General features: G+C 43.3%; 1 protein-coding gene across 1 annotated transcript in view; it reads right to left on the bottom strand.

The window, feature by feature from the left end:
* The window catches only part of OBSCN (obscurin, cytoskeletal calmodulin and titin-interacting RhoGEF), a 141,641-nt gene extending 139,452 nt beyond the window's left edge, over positions 1-2,189 (bottom strand). The window contains exon 1 of the mRNA XM_088534760.1: positions 1,058-2,189. Within this exon, the coding sequence (XP_088390886.1) occupies positions 1,058-2,189 (1,132 nt within the window). The remainder of the gene's footprint in view (positions 1-1,057) is intronic.
* Between the last annotated feature and the right edge of the window lie 17,411 nt (positions 2,190-19,600).

Below are 19,600 nucleotides of genomic sequence, written 5' to 3'. Positions count from 1 at the left end.
TGTAAGGTTTGATTAAACCCTGGAGGGTAGAATGGGGCTTTTGTAGTCCCTGAACCAAAGGATGGCAATGGATTTCTTAGATTATCCTAAAACCAGGCTGGAAAAGAGCTTTAAAGATCTAATCCATCCCTGCTGACCCACAACAGGCCAGTTCGGCATCATTCAACCATCACTGATGCTTGTTCACAATCTTCCTGTAAATTGTCAGTGATGACACTCTCCCTCTCCACAGGTAAACTTTTCCAGTGGTTAACACATCAAATTCACATCTCCCTTGCTGCAGTTTTGTGAGGAATGGAAGAAGGCTCAGAGGTGATGAGCAGAATTAGTGTACCCATGAAGCCCAGGGAAGAATAGACTGCAAAGAAAACTGAATTTATGTCAGTACAAAGGAGATTGGAGGGGTACCCTTTCCTTTAGATAAGCAGCTCTATCAGTTGAGTAGACTCTATCACAGTAGACCAATGGTTGTGTAAATGTTTCTTCCATGAGTCAATCTAAAGACTGTGAATGTCTCCCTTAGCCAGGCCATTGTGCAGGGACCCTGTACACGGCTCCCCAGCATGGAGTATAAAGAATGACTAACAGAAAGAATCTTGAAGAAAGCAATGGACCTTGAGCTGGTTTCAACCCATGTATTCCTTCCTGATGATTGGGGATGTCCACGGTTGTGATGATAACCATATCACAGAAACCAGTGATGAAAAAAAAAATCATGTTTGTGCTGGAACTCAACAGTATATTGCAATTGCTATACTCTGCTAAGTCTAACTTACACCCGTATTGAGATGTCAGTACATTGTTGTATCACTCCATTAAATCAAAATCCCAAATTTGTAAAAATCAGTATGAAAATTGGTATTAAAATTGAAGTAAAAAAGTCAAAATCTTCAGATGTATACATTTGAAGTTAAACATCACATCCTGCCTGTGTGGAATATCTAAAAGTACCTGATCCAGGATCACTGCACTCTGACACTCCCATGCCAATTTGGGAGCGCACTGACTTTGTCTCCACCAAGGTTGCCCCCACCAAATAGCACGTTTAACCACCCACCTTTGACAGTGACCAGCACAGAGCTGTAGGTCTGGCCTGCCAGGTTGGAGGCTGTGCAGGTGTACAGCCCGTTATCCACCTGCTTGCAGAAGAGGATCTTCAGCACAAAGTTCTCCTGGTCGTCCTCGTAGATGACGTGGCGCCGCCCTTCCAAAATGACCTCGTTGTCCTTTTTCCACACGATCTCTGGCTTGGGCTCCCCCGTCACGTAGCAGCTCAGCTTGGCGTGTTTGCCCTCCGTCACGCTGCACGTGCGCGTCAGCGTCCCAAACATTGCGTTGCGGGCCCCCTTGGCGGTGAGGCCCGCCGCCCGCTCGTAATCCCGGGAGAGGCCGTAGCTGAAGGCGGACAGTCCTTCCGTCACGGAATACGGATGAGCGGACAAGGCATCGAGAGCGCCATGGACAATATCCGTCTTCCTGATCTCCTCCCGCCTCTTCTGCAAGTGAGACAACAAGGAGATGGTCTTGCTGCAGCTGGTGTCAAAATAGTTGCTGCTGCCCGGGTTGTGGGAGCCCTGTGTCTCCACAACTAGGGCAGCTGAAGCGCTGGCAGAGCCGATGGGGTTCTCTGCTCGGCACGTGTATGTCCCACTGTCCCCAAGCCGGGCACACTGGATGGTGAGCGCGTTGGACTCTCCGGCACTTTCCATCTGGAAACGGTTGGCGTCGGCCCGGCTCCGCAGGTGTTTCCCATCCTTCTCCCAGTTCACAGAAAGCGGTGGGCTGCCTTGGACTTTGCATTTGAACATAGCATCTTCTCCCAAAGTTACTTTGATGGAGGTGGGTTTCTGGATGAAGTATGGGGCTGACTCTGTTACTGTGGTCTCCTCTCCAACTTTGATACTGACGGCTGCAAATGCTTCCCCGATGGTGTTCTTGGCCCTGCAGATGTACTGGCCACTGTCCTCTAGGCTCAGGTCATAGATTGTTAGTCGATACAGATCCCCATCCTCTGTGGTTTTAAACCTTCCTCCGGACTGGACTGGAAGTTTATCCTTTTCCCAGCTCACAACTGGGATGGGGTTTCCAATGATCTGGCAACTCAAGGTGGCATCCTTCCCCACAGACACCATAAAGGCCTTAGGCCGGGTCAGGAATCGGGGGACTCCACTAAACGAGCCGTAATCCATCTTGGTTTCCTGAAGAGGGAGAAAGAAAAATAGCGAGAGAAAGCAAATTAGATAGTGGAGGCAAAGACCTGCTACACTTCCATAGTATCAGGATGCTTGTCATCCAGAGCAATTTAGGTGGGGGATATTTTCATTGTCCCTCTCACTGTGAGTGAAAAGGTCTTGGAATACTTTAGGTCTTACGGATTTCTCAGGTTTCAGCCTGGTGATGTGAATCTGCTAATGGAGAAGGTAGCTCACTTCACCAAAGGGATCACAGAGTAAAACATAATTTTGGGGAATTCATACAGAAATAACGTGATTGTGCCTTTTAGCCTTAAAGACTTGGCAGTAGTGAAATGAGCAGCAGTAATGCTATATAATATATAATTTTATATAATAGACGGTCTAGTTTCCTAAGCATTGAGAAGCAGACAGACATTATATTCTGATAGATTGATAGATGTGTCTGCCCATGAAGACACCTCCTCCTTCAGACTCATCTCTTCTGCTCTCTTTTTCCACTTAATTTCCCTTACTCTTTTCAATTTTTTTCCTTCCCCTTGCTTTTAAAATTCTGTTTATGTCCTTTTCCCTTGCTGCTGGGGTGAATCTGCTTCTAGACCTCCAAAAGCAGAAGCCCTTTTCTGTGCATTGGCAAGTATTCACCTCGGTAAGTCCAGCACAGCCAGAGGCCCCATCCTGACCCCATTAGTACCAGTTAAAATGCATGAGCAGAGTCTCCTTGGGAGCCCTCCTTAACAAGGACAAGTCTCCAGCTCCAAGTCTCTCTGGAAGTCTCACTCAGGCAACTAGAGCACAGTTTCGCTCACCGTATTTCCTGGCCTTATAATGCCAGACACTCCAATCTCATTAAGTTGCCCCCTAATCTGCATGGAAGTTCTCTCCTTGTGGGGGATCTGCAATGCTGTCCTCCTCTAGGTGTTTTTTCCACCTTCAGAGTGCCACACAAAGCAAAATGCTCAGGGTGCTGCATGTTGCAAGTAGCTCAGAAGGGAAATAATAATCAGTCACAGTGACAGAAATACCCTCCTTAATCCCGCAGCAGTTTGGCCTCCCTGCTGACCACAAATCCACCCACTCTCTCACCCAATGACAGATGCCCTCACAATCTCCCTCCACCTCCAGCAGAAGTTGCTAAGGCCAAAAACCTGCAGTTCCGTTTCTTGATTCGCTCTTTGGGCAGCGGTTTCAGCACTTTCTCCATCCTCCTCCAATTCCCGTTGCAATGCATTAAGGTTAATGTGAGGCAATGGAGTGGCAGCTGGCTCTGCTATTGCCCTGCTGTGTGACCTTGGAGAAACTGCCCATTTTCCCTGGGCCTTGGCTTCCTTCCCACCTCTTCTTCACATCAGCACAAGGGGTGTCTCAGGGTACACGACAATATATTTGCAGGGGTATAAGATAAACCATGAGTAAAAATAAAGAGCAAATTACAAGATAATTTTCCATTCTATTTATTCCACTGAGGATTGAAAGACACAAGCGACTGAAAAAATTAAATATTGGGAAAGTGCTGGTACAAAAATCCAGCATGAAATTCATTGTAATCATTATCATTGAAGAAGGTGTAACTGAACTAACCCTCGACATTCATGTAGGCCACAGATAACGTATGAGCCAAACACAGTTATCTTCTTATATTTACGAAGAAAAATACATGTACTTGTCCTACTTCCTAACTTATCTTTAACACTCCAAAGGCTATCTGAAACTCTTAAAAAGTAGTTGAGGATAAATACAGAGCATTCAGTTAAAATACAGAGAAATATGTTTCCTTTGGTCTCGAACTAGTCTATAAATCTGAATAGGGAGTTTGCACTTCCTGAAAATCCTTACTACATACAACCTTTCTCTTTATGTAAGTCATTCAGCCTCTGTCTACACTTATTTTAAAATATATAATCCATAAGCATGTGCAAAACTGCAAGAAGATAAGCTGCATGAATGGATAGAAGATGCATATATGGAGGCCTTGGACTTCAGCCAAAGTACATAGAATTCAGTGCAAATTTGTGCTGAAGTCTTCCGATGAAGACTAGAGTCTTCTGCTTGTCTGGGACAGCAGCACTTTAGTGTTCTGTGGGGGTCACTGGGATTCTGGCTCTACCAGTAGCAACACTACAGTAACTAAGAATTAATGATCAAAAATGGACCAAAACTCACATCCTAATCTTGCTCACACTTTACCTTGGATTTCAAACTGCATCATGTCAGCAAAGTATTTGCATCTGTTCAGAAAATACAGCATTGCCTCACTTTACCCAGCTCCCTCGTAGTTCCTGAGAGATACGTCACACTGACTCATTTCCAGCTTCAAATCCATGATGTCAAAAAGAGCAAAAAAAGGTGAAAGCTGCTTTGCTTCTTCAAATTAGTGTCTCTGAATAAAAAGGAGAAGCGCCTGGAGTGTGCAAAGGGCCAGGACGTGAGAGCTGCCTGACCCTGCACCAGCCTTTCAGCAAACAGAGGCTTCCCCCACTGGGAACAGACCTCCTTGGCCAGCATGAGGAGAGCTCCGTGCTCTGGGATCGTGGAGAGCACGGACACGGCGTGAGCACGGGGATGCCGCTCGCTTCCTAAAGCCCTCGAGCCTCCGCCTGGCCTGCCCTGCTGGAGCTTCCCTTCCGCCCACAGCTTGGCACATCCCTGCTCCAAAAAGCAGCCTTCGGCCACTCGTTGGTGTCTCCAGCCTTCGGCCACTCATTGGTGTCTCTGATGGACAACGATGGTTAAAACACAGGGAAGACGCTGCATCCTGAAGGGTGTCATTGGCTCTGCTGCATCCATGAGAGCATCACCAACCACACTGGTGCAACACATCCACCCAAGACCATTCTTGCCGTAGCCTCTAGCTCCAACCTCTCTTTCCAGTTTCTCCCAAATACTTGTTCAATGCTTGCAGCTCAGTCCAAGAGGATTAAGCTGTTGAGTCCCAGCTCACATTTTGCTGGTGCAAAGTCAGGACTTGATGCTCTAACCTCGTACCTTGCTCTCTACCAGCTTTTGCCATGCACCCTTCCACTCAACTGCTCTCACACCATTATGAACAACCAGGATGTCAAAGGAAAACTCAGGGATTAATGCAAACAGTGTGCTTTTCAGTAGTATTTTGTATGAATATCTAATACATTAGGGGGAAAAATATTCCTTCCTCCACTTACTTTTCTAACCATGAGAAAGGCATTAAACTCCTGTATCATCAGTCTCTGTCTGAAAAAGGGGTTAAAACTTTGCCTTCTAGGGTGCTGAGAGCATAATATCCAGCAACAGGCATGAAGTCCTAATGCTGTAAGAATGAAAGCACATCAGGTGTAACAGCTAGGCAGATCATGCAGCTTAGATATAATTTATCTAGTCCAGCCTATTTTATAGGTTAGACTGGATAAAATACAAAATACACCATAAAGAGATAGTTTAGGAGCTAGAGGACAGACAGCCTTGTGGATATATTCCTGAAAGGGCAAGACTTAATTTTCTTTAAATGATTTGGTAAACAAGCTCATTCAGATTCTGTGTACTCCAGCTCCACTTTGCAAACTTAAAAAAAAAAAAGCAAAACCAAAACAAAACAGTAATTTGACAGTTGTCTTGGAGGCGGTCAGGCTGATAACAAAACATGAATAAGCCTAGTTGACGCAAGCCCCCTTTCCAACCCATCTCAGACATTTTACAGTATCATATTTCTGCTTCTAATGTCACCGTGATGCCACCACAGCAGAGGCTGCAGGTTATGCTCTGCCAAAGCCTTTCAACTTGATGTTTAGAAGGGGAACCCTGCCCACCACGACTTCGGGCAAAGGGCAAAAGACACTGGGTGACCAACCTCATAAAACATTCCCAAGACAAGCGTGCCTACGTGCCCATGAGTTTCTCTCAGTCACCACTTAAGAGTCAGTCGCGCCTGTTTGTTTATTTTCTCAGCCAGTTTTTACTCTTTCTTTGCCAAGTCAACAAGCTGCTGGTTTGGAATCTTTTTCTCACTTTTAGCATTCATGTTTCCTGGACTTTTTGCACAGTGACAACGGCTACAAACTGGCTCTCCTCTTTCTCACGAGATGACAAGAATGAATCTCAGGGGACTGTCTGACTCCAGGACTTGGGTCTTGCAAAGAAAACTGCTAAAATAGAAAACTTCACATAAAATGCAAGACAGCACTGTCATTTCTGTAGTTTACATGCTGTAACTGCGAGCACTGTTCCATCTAAAAACACCAGGAAACTGCATGGAATATCTGCAGGTGGGAAGTTGATGGATCATAAAATGGAAAGTACTGATTTCCTTTGATGTTTGCAGAAGTGCTGCTAAGAGCAAACTGCAGTAATCCAGTTGCTTCTCAGTCTCCCAGGAAACTGGACTAACATTAAAACCAAATAGCCTTGTATATTCCGTGCCAGCTGCAAGCCTGATGACTCAGTTGGGCCCTGATGGTTGCCTGCAAACCATCACAGGAGACAGACAGCTTTAAGGGTGAAATGCACACCAGCACACCCAGTGCTGTACGCCCGTTACATCTCTAAACCGGCTATAAGTAGAGAGTTGCACAGATGCACTAATCCGAGAGGGCAGTTTATTTGATGCCCGTTTCATCAGAGCAGAACCGTATCCGCCACCGAAGAGCTGGACTGGGAGCTTAGCTCGGGCTACTCTAAATTCCACTTCAGTGAGAGATGGCAGATGCTGGCATGTTCAAAGGTCACTTGGTGAGCACGTGAAAGAGCTTTCTGGAGTGGTTTGGGGATCTGTCTCCATGCTCTGAGGAGTGTTGCAGGATGCAAACTCGGTGCAAGGACTCGGTGAAGCTGCAGTAAACTCATTGCATTGCAATAAGTTTCTAACTCATTTCAGAACCAGGCTTATCTAGTACTTCCATTTCCAGCCAAAGTTCACATATGTTAGGGGAAGTTTTGCAGCTGACCAAGGGCTAACAACAAGTGGCGTTAAACTTATGAGTATCATTTAGTAAAATCATGACTAACACTCAAAACAAAACAGTCTTTCAATCTTGACCTTCACATTGGACTAAATATGCACCAGTTGTCTTGGAAGGGACTTTCATCACCTTACACTCTTGGTATTAACCCTTTATCTGTAACCTGAAGATTCCCGGCAAGAAAGATGAGACAAATCGTCAGAAAATACCATCTGGAAACAAGTACCATTCACATGGTTTGTTTGTACTATAGAGCAATGCACTCGGATACCCTTCCAGGCACATAAGTAGGCATATTCTTAACACAAAACACAGGAAACCTAAACCAAGTAGATGAATTATGTGGTTAAAACATATACCTATCTCTTCTCTTGCTGCAGAGACAGAGCTATTTCTGATAACACTCATCCCTCTATTAACCATCATCTGGTTAGCAATCATTTTCCTTCTAAAACGTCAAGAATTTCCCCACAAAGGACCATGTTTCTCCCTACTTGGAATTTGCTGCAGAACAGGAGCTTCACTTGGGATTTCCCCGATGACAGAAGCAATCCCAGAAACTTCTGAAAGACCAAGACTGCTCAGACAAGTCCTTGTGATGATAAATGATCTAGAGTCTTTTCATCATCTCTCTGAATCTAAAGCTACCCAGGCCGCTCTCACTGGGTAAATGACTAGGACACAAGGGAGGTCTCGGCACATAGTAGTATTCATTCCTGGTCTGTGAACATGAGCATGAATGGAGGGAGAATACGAATTCCTGGGTATCCACCTTGGGGACAAAACAGGAATCTGCAGGATCTGTTACCAGTGTTATCAGTTCTGTCTGGCTTCATCACAGACTTCATGTAAATTGGATTTTACTTAAAACACAGCTGGAGGTGAGCGGCTACAGCCTTAAGTAGACCCTTGTGCTGTGCTCAGGTTGCAAAGACTGACAGCTTGAGTTAGGTGAGCTTTAAATAAAAAAAATACACTGCTTTAATTTACTTCAGTGGTTTTGTGGTTCAGAAGACCAAAGTTTTGCATATCTGAAGGTAACCACAATGCAGCTCTACTGATGTATAGCTCTCTGCACCCACACTGGCTCAAACATGCATTGCCATGAACAAGACAGGCTCTTAGCAGCCCTGGACCCAATAAACCCAACTCTTAAATCCCCTGTCAGCAGCAGTAACAGGAAAACACACTCGCTTATCTCAAGCTAGTAACGCTGCCCTGCGTTTTGTTGCGTGGGATTTCCTGTTGCGGCTCCCAGAAGGATGTGAAATCCCTCTATGACAATTAGCTGCGAGGCTCCGGGTGGGCACTTGTATTTTAACAAGAGGACGTCATTGTCCTTCCAGCCGCTCCACCCCATTGAGCTGTAGGGCTGAAAATAGCCTCAGCTGTCGAGCTCCATCTCTCCTCAGAGCCATTTGTAGAAATGCGAGGACAGCGGCGGGGGGGTTGCAGGCTGCACTGGCATTGGCACAGGAGCAGGAAAAAAGTCCTCGTTGAGGAGGAAAACAGCTCTGAGATTATGCACTAATTATTATTATTATTTTTTAAAAAAAGACCAACGCTCCTTGATGCCACTTCTGCAGAGGAACCTTTTTTCCTTCAGGCTCTTCACCCACACAACTGTCCACACATTTGGGGACAAAACCAATCACTTACAGTCAACAGCCTCAGACAGCTTTTTACTCTCTTTTCTCCTCTGCTTTGGAAGCTGCCGTTTTGATAACATGTCCAGAGGGAGGTAAGTAAAGCAATCCATGCTTGGTTCAGTCCAGAAGCATGAAAATCACTTTCTATACCTTCAACTCCATCTTCTTCCACAAGGAACATAGAAATAATCTCACCCCTCTCTCAGTAATGAGCAACTCCCTCCACTTTCTCTTGGCTACCCCCTCAACTCTGCTTATCTGTCCTGAAGATTTAGGGCTTACCTGGAGTCTTGTCAGAGTCCAAGGAGGAATGAAGCTCCAGGCAGAGCAAGAGAGAGCTGGTTCCTACTGAGATGACCCAAGGAGGGATGGGGAAGAGGGAGAGAGAGGACACGGGGAGACCATGTTGGCTTCAGTTCTCCCCTGTGACAAAATAAAACAGAAACCCCAGCGATGGCAGCGAGTGCAGCAGAAGGTCCCCTCAAGTCCCCCGGCGGTGCCTTCGCTGGCGGGGGTTAGCAGTGCCACCCCCGCTCCCACCCCTCCTCTCGTGGTCCTCCTCCAGGCAAATCGCTGACGTGCTTCGCTTCCCCTCTGCAGCCCAGCTCCAAAATAGCTCCGGGTGTCACTTACGGGGCGGATTAAGTTTCCCACAGGAGAGAGGCGAAAGGGCATCGTTTTAGGGACTCGCTGGGATGGATAGTGCAGTCATGGGGGGAAATATCGGAGCTGCATGCGTGTTTGGTGGCCTGGGGGCCCGGCTGCGGTGACAGGACGGGTCACTTTTGGCTCTGGCGTTGACCCTTGAGGAGCAGGAGATAAACGTGATGTGGGGACTCGGGAAGAGCCAGCTGCCAGTGTATCAGCATGGCACATTGCTCCTCGCAAGGGAGGAACTCCTCTTCATCGGCATCACATCAATAGTAGGTTTATAAACAGCCTCCCACAAAAACGTGGCTACAGTGGTGATTAGATAGCAAGAGAAGAGAATATAACCAAGTACGTTGTGCTAGCTTTTTGAGGTGTGAATTTGCTCCAAGCAGAGTCTATGAAAATGGCACCGTAGACTTGCACTCACAGGTTCCAGATTTCTTTCTTCCTTTATTTTTTTTGTCCAGGAAGAATGCTATTTTCCATTTCCTAACACACATCTTGCATTCCACTGATTCACACCACCAGCGTGATATTCTTTTAAATCCGAGAGCAAAGGCTGTTAATGAGATGGGAGCCATAAGAGAACACAGCAGACGCTCCCAGCATAGCATTAGCTCTGCATGGCTATCAAGAATGAGCTACAAGATACACTTATTTTTGGCAGTAAATAAAACAGATAACAGGCTTCATAGTATGAAGCCATGGAGTGGCTGTGTGGAGACACAACAGTAGTTTCGTTTAGGCAGTCACTTTTCATAGAAGGACAAATAGCAAGGGAGCAAAAGGGATTTTGATCAGCGATTTTGGAAGCAGGGGATGAAAAAAGTATTGGGGATACAACAAAGGACCCATGGTGGCCCTGAATTGTCACATTATCAGAGCAGATGAATGGTCTACACCTGTGATAGCTGCTCATAACAGGAATCTCAACACTTGAGGCAACTGCCTGGGTCTTGTGTGGTTTCAGGGCATATGGTCACTGAAAACTAAAAAGTGGAAGACACCCAGTGCGAGCTGCATGTTAACGGGATCTCACTTAAAGGAGATGACAGAGCTCCAGGAGGGGGGACGAGGCTTAAAAAACATCAGATCGAGGACTCAACATCAACTTGACACGAGGGAGCCACCAAGGACAAGGGTGCTGGCCATGGGGAGACATCAAAGCAGCCCTGGACCACAAGTATGGCCAGTTTCTCCGCAGGAAAAGAGGCAGGCACTGACACTGGTTTTCTCTGAGGGCAGTTAGTGTTTCATCCCACATGAGAGCAGGGCTGGCACCTTGAGGAGAAGTGGCGTAGATGGAGAAGAAAAAGCCATATACCTTACTAAGTGTATGTGAAACCATCCTTTTCCAAATGGGAAATGAAGGGTAGTGTTGAGTGGTGACTCCCTGACTGGGGAGATGGAAGGATCAGTCTCCCACATTTAAGCTCAAACAATATCCTGCCCACCAGTGACTAAATCTGAGACATGGCAGGGAGGTAGCGTGTTGCTGCCTCAAGCTCTTCATTCATTTTGAGTCAGAAAAGATCTGCAGCAGGTCAAATATCAGTAACAAGAAGAGGAAACAGTCTGCCAATGGGACAGTGAACTGCTCAAGTTCTTTAAGCCCAGTAGTTCAGACAGTTCTCCACCTGCTTTGCTGTCCACCCATCCTGTTCATCTCTCTCCTGTTTGACTATAAGGATAGCATGGAGACCATGACAAAGGCCACGCTAAAGTCAAAGCAAACCACATCCACCATTTCTCCTGTATCTGCACATCCCAGAATCTTACCCTATAAGTGGATGGCACAACTGGCCTTTGGTCTGTACATGCTGACAGTTCCCCATCACTTACTCATCCTTCATGTACTATGACTTGGCTTCAAGAAGGACCTCCCCTATAATCTTTCTGGAAACTGAAGTCAAATGGACTAGTCTGTCATTCCACAGATCTTCCTTTTTTGCCTTCCTTGGAGATGCCCTTCACAGAATCACAGAATGGTTGCGGTTGGAAGGGACTTCTTGAGATCATCTGGTCCAGCTCCCTTGCTCCTAGTGCACGTGGCACAGAATTGCATCCAAAATGCTAACATTTACCCTTTTCCAGTTCTGGAACATTCCCCAGTTATCACAACCTTTCAAAGAAGGCTGAGAGCTGCTCTGACATTTTATCAGCCAGCTCTCAACATCTGCAGATACCTCCCATCTGGTCGTAGTGACCTGCGTGTGCTTTGTTTGCTTCTTTGTGATTATTTTAGTTAGATGAGTTACTATGGATAGAAGTGCTATTGACGGGAGGATGAACCTTGGTGACTCCATGAAGACATTTATATCTGTAAGAGGATTCAGACACTGACTTTGAGCCATGGACTCCATGGAACTAGGTGGGTCTCTGCAGGGTTATACGGGGCCTGCAGTTTGGTGCTGTTCACCAGCAGGGAGCCACTGAGAGCCATTTTAGGCAGCCCAGCCAATTTTTCCTGAACAAGATTCCAGATCCCATTTTTTCCCCAAACTCACAAATAGTTACTTAATTACTATTCAAAAAACACTTTCAGCAACACTCTCTGACTGTTTACAACAGAAAGTTGTATAAACTGTTTCAAATCGGATATTGCATTTAACAGAATTAAAATAGACATGACAAAATCATTCTGCTGGTGTTGGTCAGTACATTAGGTTGACAGAAAGGCTGACAGGGACCTCTACCCACCTTAGGGCTTTGGATATTATTTTCATCTCACTCAAAGGAGAGCTCAGGGCACTTCTATGCACTGAGAGATCAGGCAGATCAGTGACACCATTCAGTGTCATAAAGTCACATTCATTGGAGGTGCTTTCTTCAGGACTTCCCATCCTCTTTTAATGAATAGAAGATCAAATAAGTGGAAAGAAAGTCTAAGAGGGCACTAACATCTCTGATTGGGCATAAGTGCTAGCTTGTTTCCTTGCAGTTTTGTAAAAGCAACCTATAAAGCTAATTCACACATCAGAAGACTTCAGGTACACAAAAATTCTATTTAAACTGTCCTTTCCTATTGATTCTTATTACATGACAGAGGAAAAACCATTGGAAAGTCTGAAACCAGTCATACTTAATTCATGCCATTTGTCAAACTAAATGATATATTCCACACCAATATTCAGAGACATAACTCTGCAAGAGGGAGGTACAGGTTTCTAATAAGCTTTTTGTTATGGACAGCTGGTAATTATTTTATCTGATGTTTAACCGTGACTTAGTGAACTCATTTTGGCCACTCTGCATGGCTCTTTCCTCTGTCATTCAGATGGTTCAAAGCTTTGAGAAAACAGATGTCCACCAAAAAGCATTCGGCAACATATTTACAACAACTTCTCAAACACACAGAAAGGCTGCTCAGCTTTTGTTAATAACTGAAAACTCAGCCTGGGATTGAATCAGTGCAGTTTCATTTCTGAACAGGGTAATTTGTAATTTTCCAGAAGCTTAATATGAGACGAATTATATTTTCTCACATCCTGCTTTTCATTTTAAGGTCTATTTCAATCTGAAACATAGAAACAAAGCAATACCCCAGTGGAGCAAACCAAATCAAGCAAAATAATTGTTTCCTAATCCCCTCATGAAGCAACTTCGCTTTTGCTTCTCTATACATATTGCTAGAGCTGTGAGATCCAACAAGCTATAGAGAACAGAAGTTGCCAGAGGCATAAGAGATGGATTCTTATGGGATTAATCAAGCAAAAACCTGCCTTCCATTCCAGCAGTTTTCTTTAAGGAAGAGCTCAGAAACAGCATTTTGTGTACTCTATTCTTTTTGTAATATATACGAGGGGTCAAGTGTATGCACTAGAATTACAAAGTAATGACAGGTCTATTTTTACTACTGTCATGATTAGCAGCTCGGTGACTCTGCTGGATCCATCATGGTTGATCCCTTCTCAGAAAAATAAATAAATAAATGCCAGGAATATTCTCCATCCTCAGCTCAAGTCCCTAGAGATGCACATTTCACAAGCCTCAAGTATTGCTTGTTCTGATGCCCGTCCTCTGTAAATTCGACAATGCATCTGTAACGTTCTCCATTACACAGAGAGGATTTTCCTGATCAAAACAGTGAACTCGACACAGGTGCCCCCTCCAGAAGCTTGAAGACTCATTAGCTGATTAATATGCAGTAGGCACTAATTAGACATGCTAAATGAGATGAATAGGCAGCTTGGCAGCTGCACCAGCTCCCTCTTGTAACCCTGTGATGATGATGATGAAGATGCAAAGGACTCTCTGCTTTCAAGAGACCATCTCTGTCCCTCCTCTCTTCCAAGAGGCACGAGGCAACGCCAGGAGCGGTGCCAGCTCCGTCCCTGGCAGCAGGAGCACAGGGCACATTTCTGACAGGGCCTCCAGCTTTGCAGGTTTCCCAAGCGCTGGTTGCGCTCCAGAGGGCTGTACAAGGAATGCCTCTTTACTGTCTTTTCCAGGAAGAGACGCATGCGTAGGAGGTTTGCTATTCTAAGGAAGGATTTTCAACACACTCTAGGCAGCAAATTTCTGCAAGCATTTTACAGCCCAAGAAAAACCCAAGAACATCCTAGAGGAAAAAGCAGCAAAATTGGATTTCACCTTCCAGCAAATCATCTAGCAGTGTCACACACTTACCTAGTGGGAAAGGGGATCCTTATCTGGATCGCCCTCCAGCTTGGCCTACTTTCATGGAGCATTTATTTCACAATTTTACTGTAAGCTCCTTGGAGCTCATCTGACTGTGGCTGCCAATACCCAGGACTGGCACCTCCCAGGCACTGCATTTAATAATCTATGTTCTTCCCGTCAGCGTCAGCCACTTTTGTGGACCCCGGGTGACTTGTCTTGGTTATATTGACGTGAGCAGATTCCTGTGGTACTTGGAAAGAAGGTCAGTAAAAATGAGATGGACTGAAATATCCAATGTAACAATGTTATTTATCTCCCGAGGAATTAAGCAAGGGTCAAGGGTTTAAATTAAAGGAAAAAAACATACAAGATGAGTTCATAAAGCTTTAAGTTTAGGAAGAAAATGATGAAGGGGTTGAAAGGACCTGCGTTTCAATCGTTCCTTTTTTGTCCTTGAAAACTCACAGCCAGCTTTTCCTTAACTTGATTTTCCTTTGCCACCTCTGCAGCCCCAGATGTTAGGGAGTTAGGCTGGAGGGGACATGGAGACTGACACTATCACAAAGGAAAATCTAAGCATAAGGTTGAAAAAAAAAAAAACAAGCAAAAACAAACAACAACGGCCTGAGCTGCTGGCTTTTCTTAAAGGCAGCCCTTCATAACGTTGAGAAAAATCAATCTGTGGATAGAAAATAAAGAACAGAAAACAGCATGTTAGTCAAAACTAGAGTGGATTCAGATCCAGGAAAAGACAGTAAAGGAGCTGGAGGTCACCCAGTCCATGTCAAGGCAGCACCACCTTCCCTTAGCCAGTCCCTGACACATGCTCACCCGATTTGGTATTAAAAATCTCCCAAAAAAGCTTATGGAAGTTCCTTTAATCGTCTTTTCCAGTGTGTTACTGACCTTAAACTTACTTTCCTCTACATAGCTAGCCTGAATAGGTCCACCTATAACTTAAGCCAATGCATCCTGAATAGGCAATATGCATTGCATCCTTCAAACATGTGGAGGCTTCTGCCAAAAAAAAAAGAGCAAACTGTTGACCATTTATCTTCTAAGCAAGAACCTTAATTCATTTCTGACCCGCTGATCATCCTCGTTGTTCTCCGCTGGACCAACTCCAGCTGCCCACGCACGTTTGGGAGGCAGTTCCCCTGCAGAAATACACCTGGGCAGCTGTTTCCTATGCTGTCTTTGTGAACTACATTATTATTTATTTATTTTTTTAACTTTCCTTTTCAGCTATCTCATGCCTTTGGTGTTTTTTTTTTTTTTTTTTTTTTTTTTTTTTTTTTTTTTTTAAACTTTCAGACCTTTTCAGCAATTTGTATTCATGGATTTCTAAACCTGCCCTAAACCCACCAAAATGAGATTTAAACAAAAAAACTAAGCATCAGTGCACAAAGAGCACAGTCTGTTGGGTTGTTACTGTCAAAACAGAAGGTTGTAGCTGTATCAAGCAACCTTTAAGAGCTACAGGGTGAGTAAGGTTTTCCAGTCAGTTCTACACCCTTTCCAGAGCACCTTGTCTAGTCCGTATTTCCAGACTATTTACGATACGATTTTCTTTTTTCTTACTACCAGAGATAAATGGCAGAAAGGTTAAAAAATATTGGTTACATTAGGGTTTAATCCTGACATTGCTGCTTTTTGCTTGTGAAGAACCCTTTTGTTGTTGTTGTTGAGTGGGGAAGATCTTAATAAGCAAACTATCTTCATACTTCTGGGATTATACGAAGTAATTTGAAGAGACTGAGAAATGGAGCCAAAGGCTTTCAAATTAGAAGCTAATTTACCTTATGAAATGTGTTTTGCAAAAAAAAAAAAAAAATAATAAAAATAAGTTTAATCCATTAATTCATTTCTGAAAGTTGAGAAAAGCCTTTATTTTAGGTAAGTGCTTGAGTAGCACCACTGGCATTAATGGGACCAGTAGCAGGTCACATGCATGAATCCCTTCCTCTGTTTCATTTTATTTTATTTTTTTTTTTTTTTTTGAGTCACACATTGCCTATTATCCTTGCTAATTCCTTACCCAAACCACAAATATCTGCAAGATTCACACTGCAGGCAGCAACAGAAAGCTCCTCGGTAGGCACTGATACAAAATTACCATCAAAGATCATGTTTTATCCCAAGATTTAGGAGGCTGATAGTGACTTCTAGGATGAGGAATAAAATCGCAAGAGCTGCAAGACTCCTTATAAGCATCAATATAACAGAGAGACCTACTTCTAACACAATACATTCATGAGGAAGTTAAAAATGATATATAAAACACTTCTAAGCTTTAATTGATTATTACTTCCTTTTAATTGCTAGCCTAAGATCTGTTTTCTTTAAGGTGTTCATCTTTTGCTTTTCACCCACTGCTTCTAAACAAATTAACATTTCAGTTTTACGTTTGCTTATAATCCATTCACGAGATTACTGAATTATCAGAAACACAAAGAAAAACTTCAGTCTTTAAGATGTGCAAAAGAATATTGTTCCACTGCTAAACTTCCAGGAATATTTCACCAAACTGCCTACGTACGTGCGTAGTTTGCATCTCCTGTAACCTAGCACTCTTGAAACACACATACACACGGATCCACAGCATGATTCATCACTTCATATCACAGGCCTCTCCAACCTTAACGAGCCAGCACTATGGAAACACAGTGTTGTCTTTTTGATGGGGAACTTTATTCGACGAGAGCAGCACCACCAAACTGCAGGGCTTCACCAAAATCCGTTTGTCAAACCACTGTGTCTTTCAGATACTTTCAATATCCATTATTTAAAAATCAAGAGAAGATATTAAATGTTATCAGCTTAAATCAGGGTATAACAGACTAGGAGCAAAACATCCCATGGTGACTAGTTTCCAAAGTATCTACAAGGGCAAGCTGCCAGCATAGCTGTATTAAAATAGTTGCCACTATTTCATTTCAGGTGTTTTGGAACCGGTATCAAAGCAACCAAGCTGTATTTGAATACAAGTATTGCGTATTTTTGTTTTAATATTTCTATTACTGTTCTCTATTCATGGATATTGGCCACTTCTTGCGGTTGAAAGCTGTTTCTAGCAGTGCCCCAATATTCGCTTATAAAAATGCTATCATAAGCAAACCTGCAAAGAGTAGACAAACGTATTTAAGGTCCACAAACTAATGCAAATAAATCCAGCCTGCTTCAGTTATCCCTGATACGTGTTTTTATAGGGAGACTTCAAATTTGGCTCTTACCTTAACACATGACGCGTGGGCCACAACCGCACTGTGGCTATTTGGTAACCTGAAAGTTGGGGAAAGGGAGATATGGAGAAAGAGAGTCATCAAACCCAAGCTGAGACACTCGAGCTCTATAAATCAACCGAATATGGAAATGCTCTGCTTGCAAATCAAATGCTAAAATCATTCAAGCACCATGAAAGCATACAAAATTTTTCACTACAGGAAAAAAACAATTCTTTTTTTCATGTATGCCACTGGAAGAGAGACGACGTAGAAATATTTTACCTGGTTTGAAATAATTCCATATTAGATTCTGCACAAGAAGCTGAATTCTTACAGTAGCTTGTGACATATGTCTTGCTATTGGCAATATACTCACAAACTGTGCAGCATGGGATTAATCCCATGGACAACAGCACCAAGAATTGACTTCATGCTCCACCTATTACTAATATTTTCAAAAAAAAGTACTTTCAGTATTAAATGAAGCAAGGATTTATAATATATCAGCAACACACTTTATTTTTTCACTGGCTAAACCTACCTGAGGAGCATATGTAGAGACCCTCTTGTTGCCTGTGTGGGATTCCAGAGCTTCCAGAGTCTGCCCATGGTCCAGGTTTGCAGGAATTCTTCTTAGGGAAGAGAAATCAGGACCTGCCGAGGGCAGGGATCCATGGAACACACTGGATTTCAGCATCTTCTGTGACATTCAGCTCCACAGAGCACCGTGTCTGCTCACAACTTGGACCCTCTGCTCCAACAAAACCAGGCAAAGCCACTCGGGGCGACCAACCTGCATCGTGACTGTTTTTCCCCATTAGTGTCCTGTGAGGCAGTGACTACAACTTAATGGAATTGCTGAAACTTCTCCCTTTCGTGCGTTTTCAGCTGTCTAATGCAGATCTGCGTTTCCAGGGGAAGCCTCTGTGTGTGACTCTGCGTTTGGAACAAGAGATGCTCCCGACCACCCACGTGAAACAAACACTATCTAGAGGTAACATGGAAAACTCTGCATTCTTCTCCCATAAAGTTTCCTAAAGAAATCAAATCAGTAGCATGAAGCATTTTCGTTTTTATAGCTGACACCTCCTAACACAGCTTCTCAGTGCTGAATTATCCCTCCCACTGCCGCACAACCCTCACGTGGAGAACAGCAGCTGATGCACAGCATGAATCAAAGCAAATGAAACAACAAGCCGTAACTATTTATTAGGGACATACATACCACACAATTGATTTTGTTTTCTTAAATAAAAGGAAACAATCACGTACATAAAAATACTAAAAAAAATTACACTGGCCATGATTTATTACAGAATTCTCATACTTCTGAGACTTCCATACATGTAACACAAACTATATCGTCTTCTGATTGCTGCACCTTTTGCATTAAGAGAAACCACGTGCGAGTGTACACAGTTTGCCTGAAGCTACTTTGCACAAGTGAACATAATCTAGCCTCAGCCACAAGGCATCCTGGTGTTCCACAGAAAACAACCAAGAGAAGAAAGGAAAAGCACAGGAAAAACAAAAGTTACAAGTCAAGGAGTACCAGCTTGCTGCAATATCAAAGTACATCCCAAAAGAGATCTGTGAAGTATAATTTAAAGAATGTTACACAGGAGGTAGAGGTAAGATTTCTGCAGCGTTAATTCGGTATCCACAGTTGTTTGACAGAAAGATTCACATAAGCCAAACTGACTGATTAAAGTCTTGGATAATCAACAATTGACTTTTGTTTTTGTAAGCAAAATTATACTTTCACACATTCCTGTTGGGTTTACTAAATGGATCAGCTCACAGAATCTTCCTCCATAATATTTCAGCAGCGGTGTAAAAATTGCTTTAAGTAAATGAGTTTGACCAACAAACATGTAAAAGATACTTCAGACACCAAATATTATATTAAAATATAGACACTATTAATCTTTGTATATCTGTCATAAAAAATAAAAGGAAACTTACTTTTCCCCATATATACTGGAAATAGCCTAATTCTGTGGAAAAAAAATATGCTCATTAAGTTATTACTGTGCATAAACAAGTTTTAAAGTGATTGTATTTTATACAGTAAAAAATGTAAAGCAAGCTTTGCCTATCGGTGATTTTTTTTATTTTTTTTTAATTTTTTTTTTAAATTTGGCTCTGGTCTAACTAGCTTTTACACACTATATGCAAATAATTTTCTTTTTTAAAGCTTATTTGACAAACAAGCAGCAAAGAGGATTTATAGCTCCAGTTCCTCAATTTTAGTGAGTCGCTCAATCCCATATATTTTCAACCTCTAACAGCACAGATTACATACGTTGAATGCATTTTATTTTTGCACC

The sequence above is a fragment of the Tinamus guttatus genome, unplaced genomic scaffold, assembly GCF_059628265.1.
Source record: "Tinamus guttatus ecotype Peru unplaced genomic scaffold, ASM5962826v1 Tinamus_guttatus_pri_ptg000599l, whole genome shotgun sequence".
NCBI lineage: Eukaryota > Metazoa > Chordata > Aves > Tinamiformes > Tinamidae > Tinamus > Tinamus guttatus.
The sequence above is the reverse complement of the archived record's forward strand: the minus strand, read 5'-3'. Positions and strand labels throughout refer to the sequence as shown.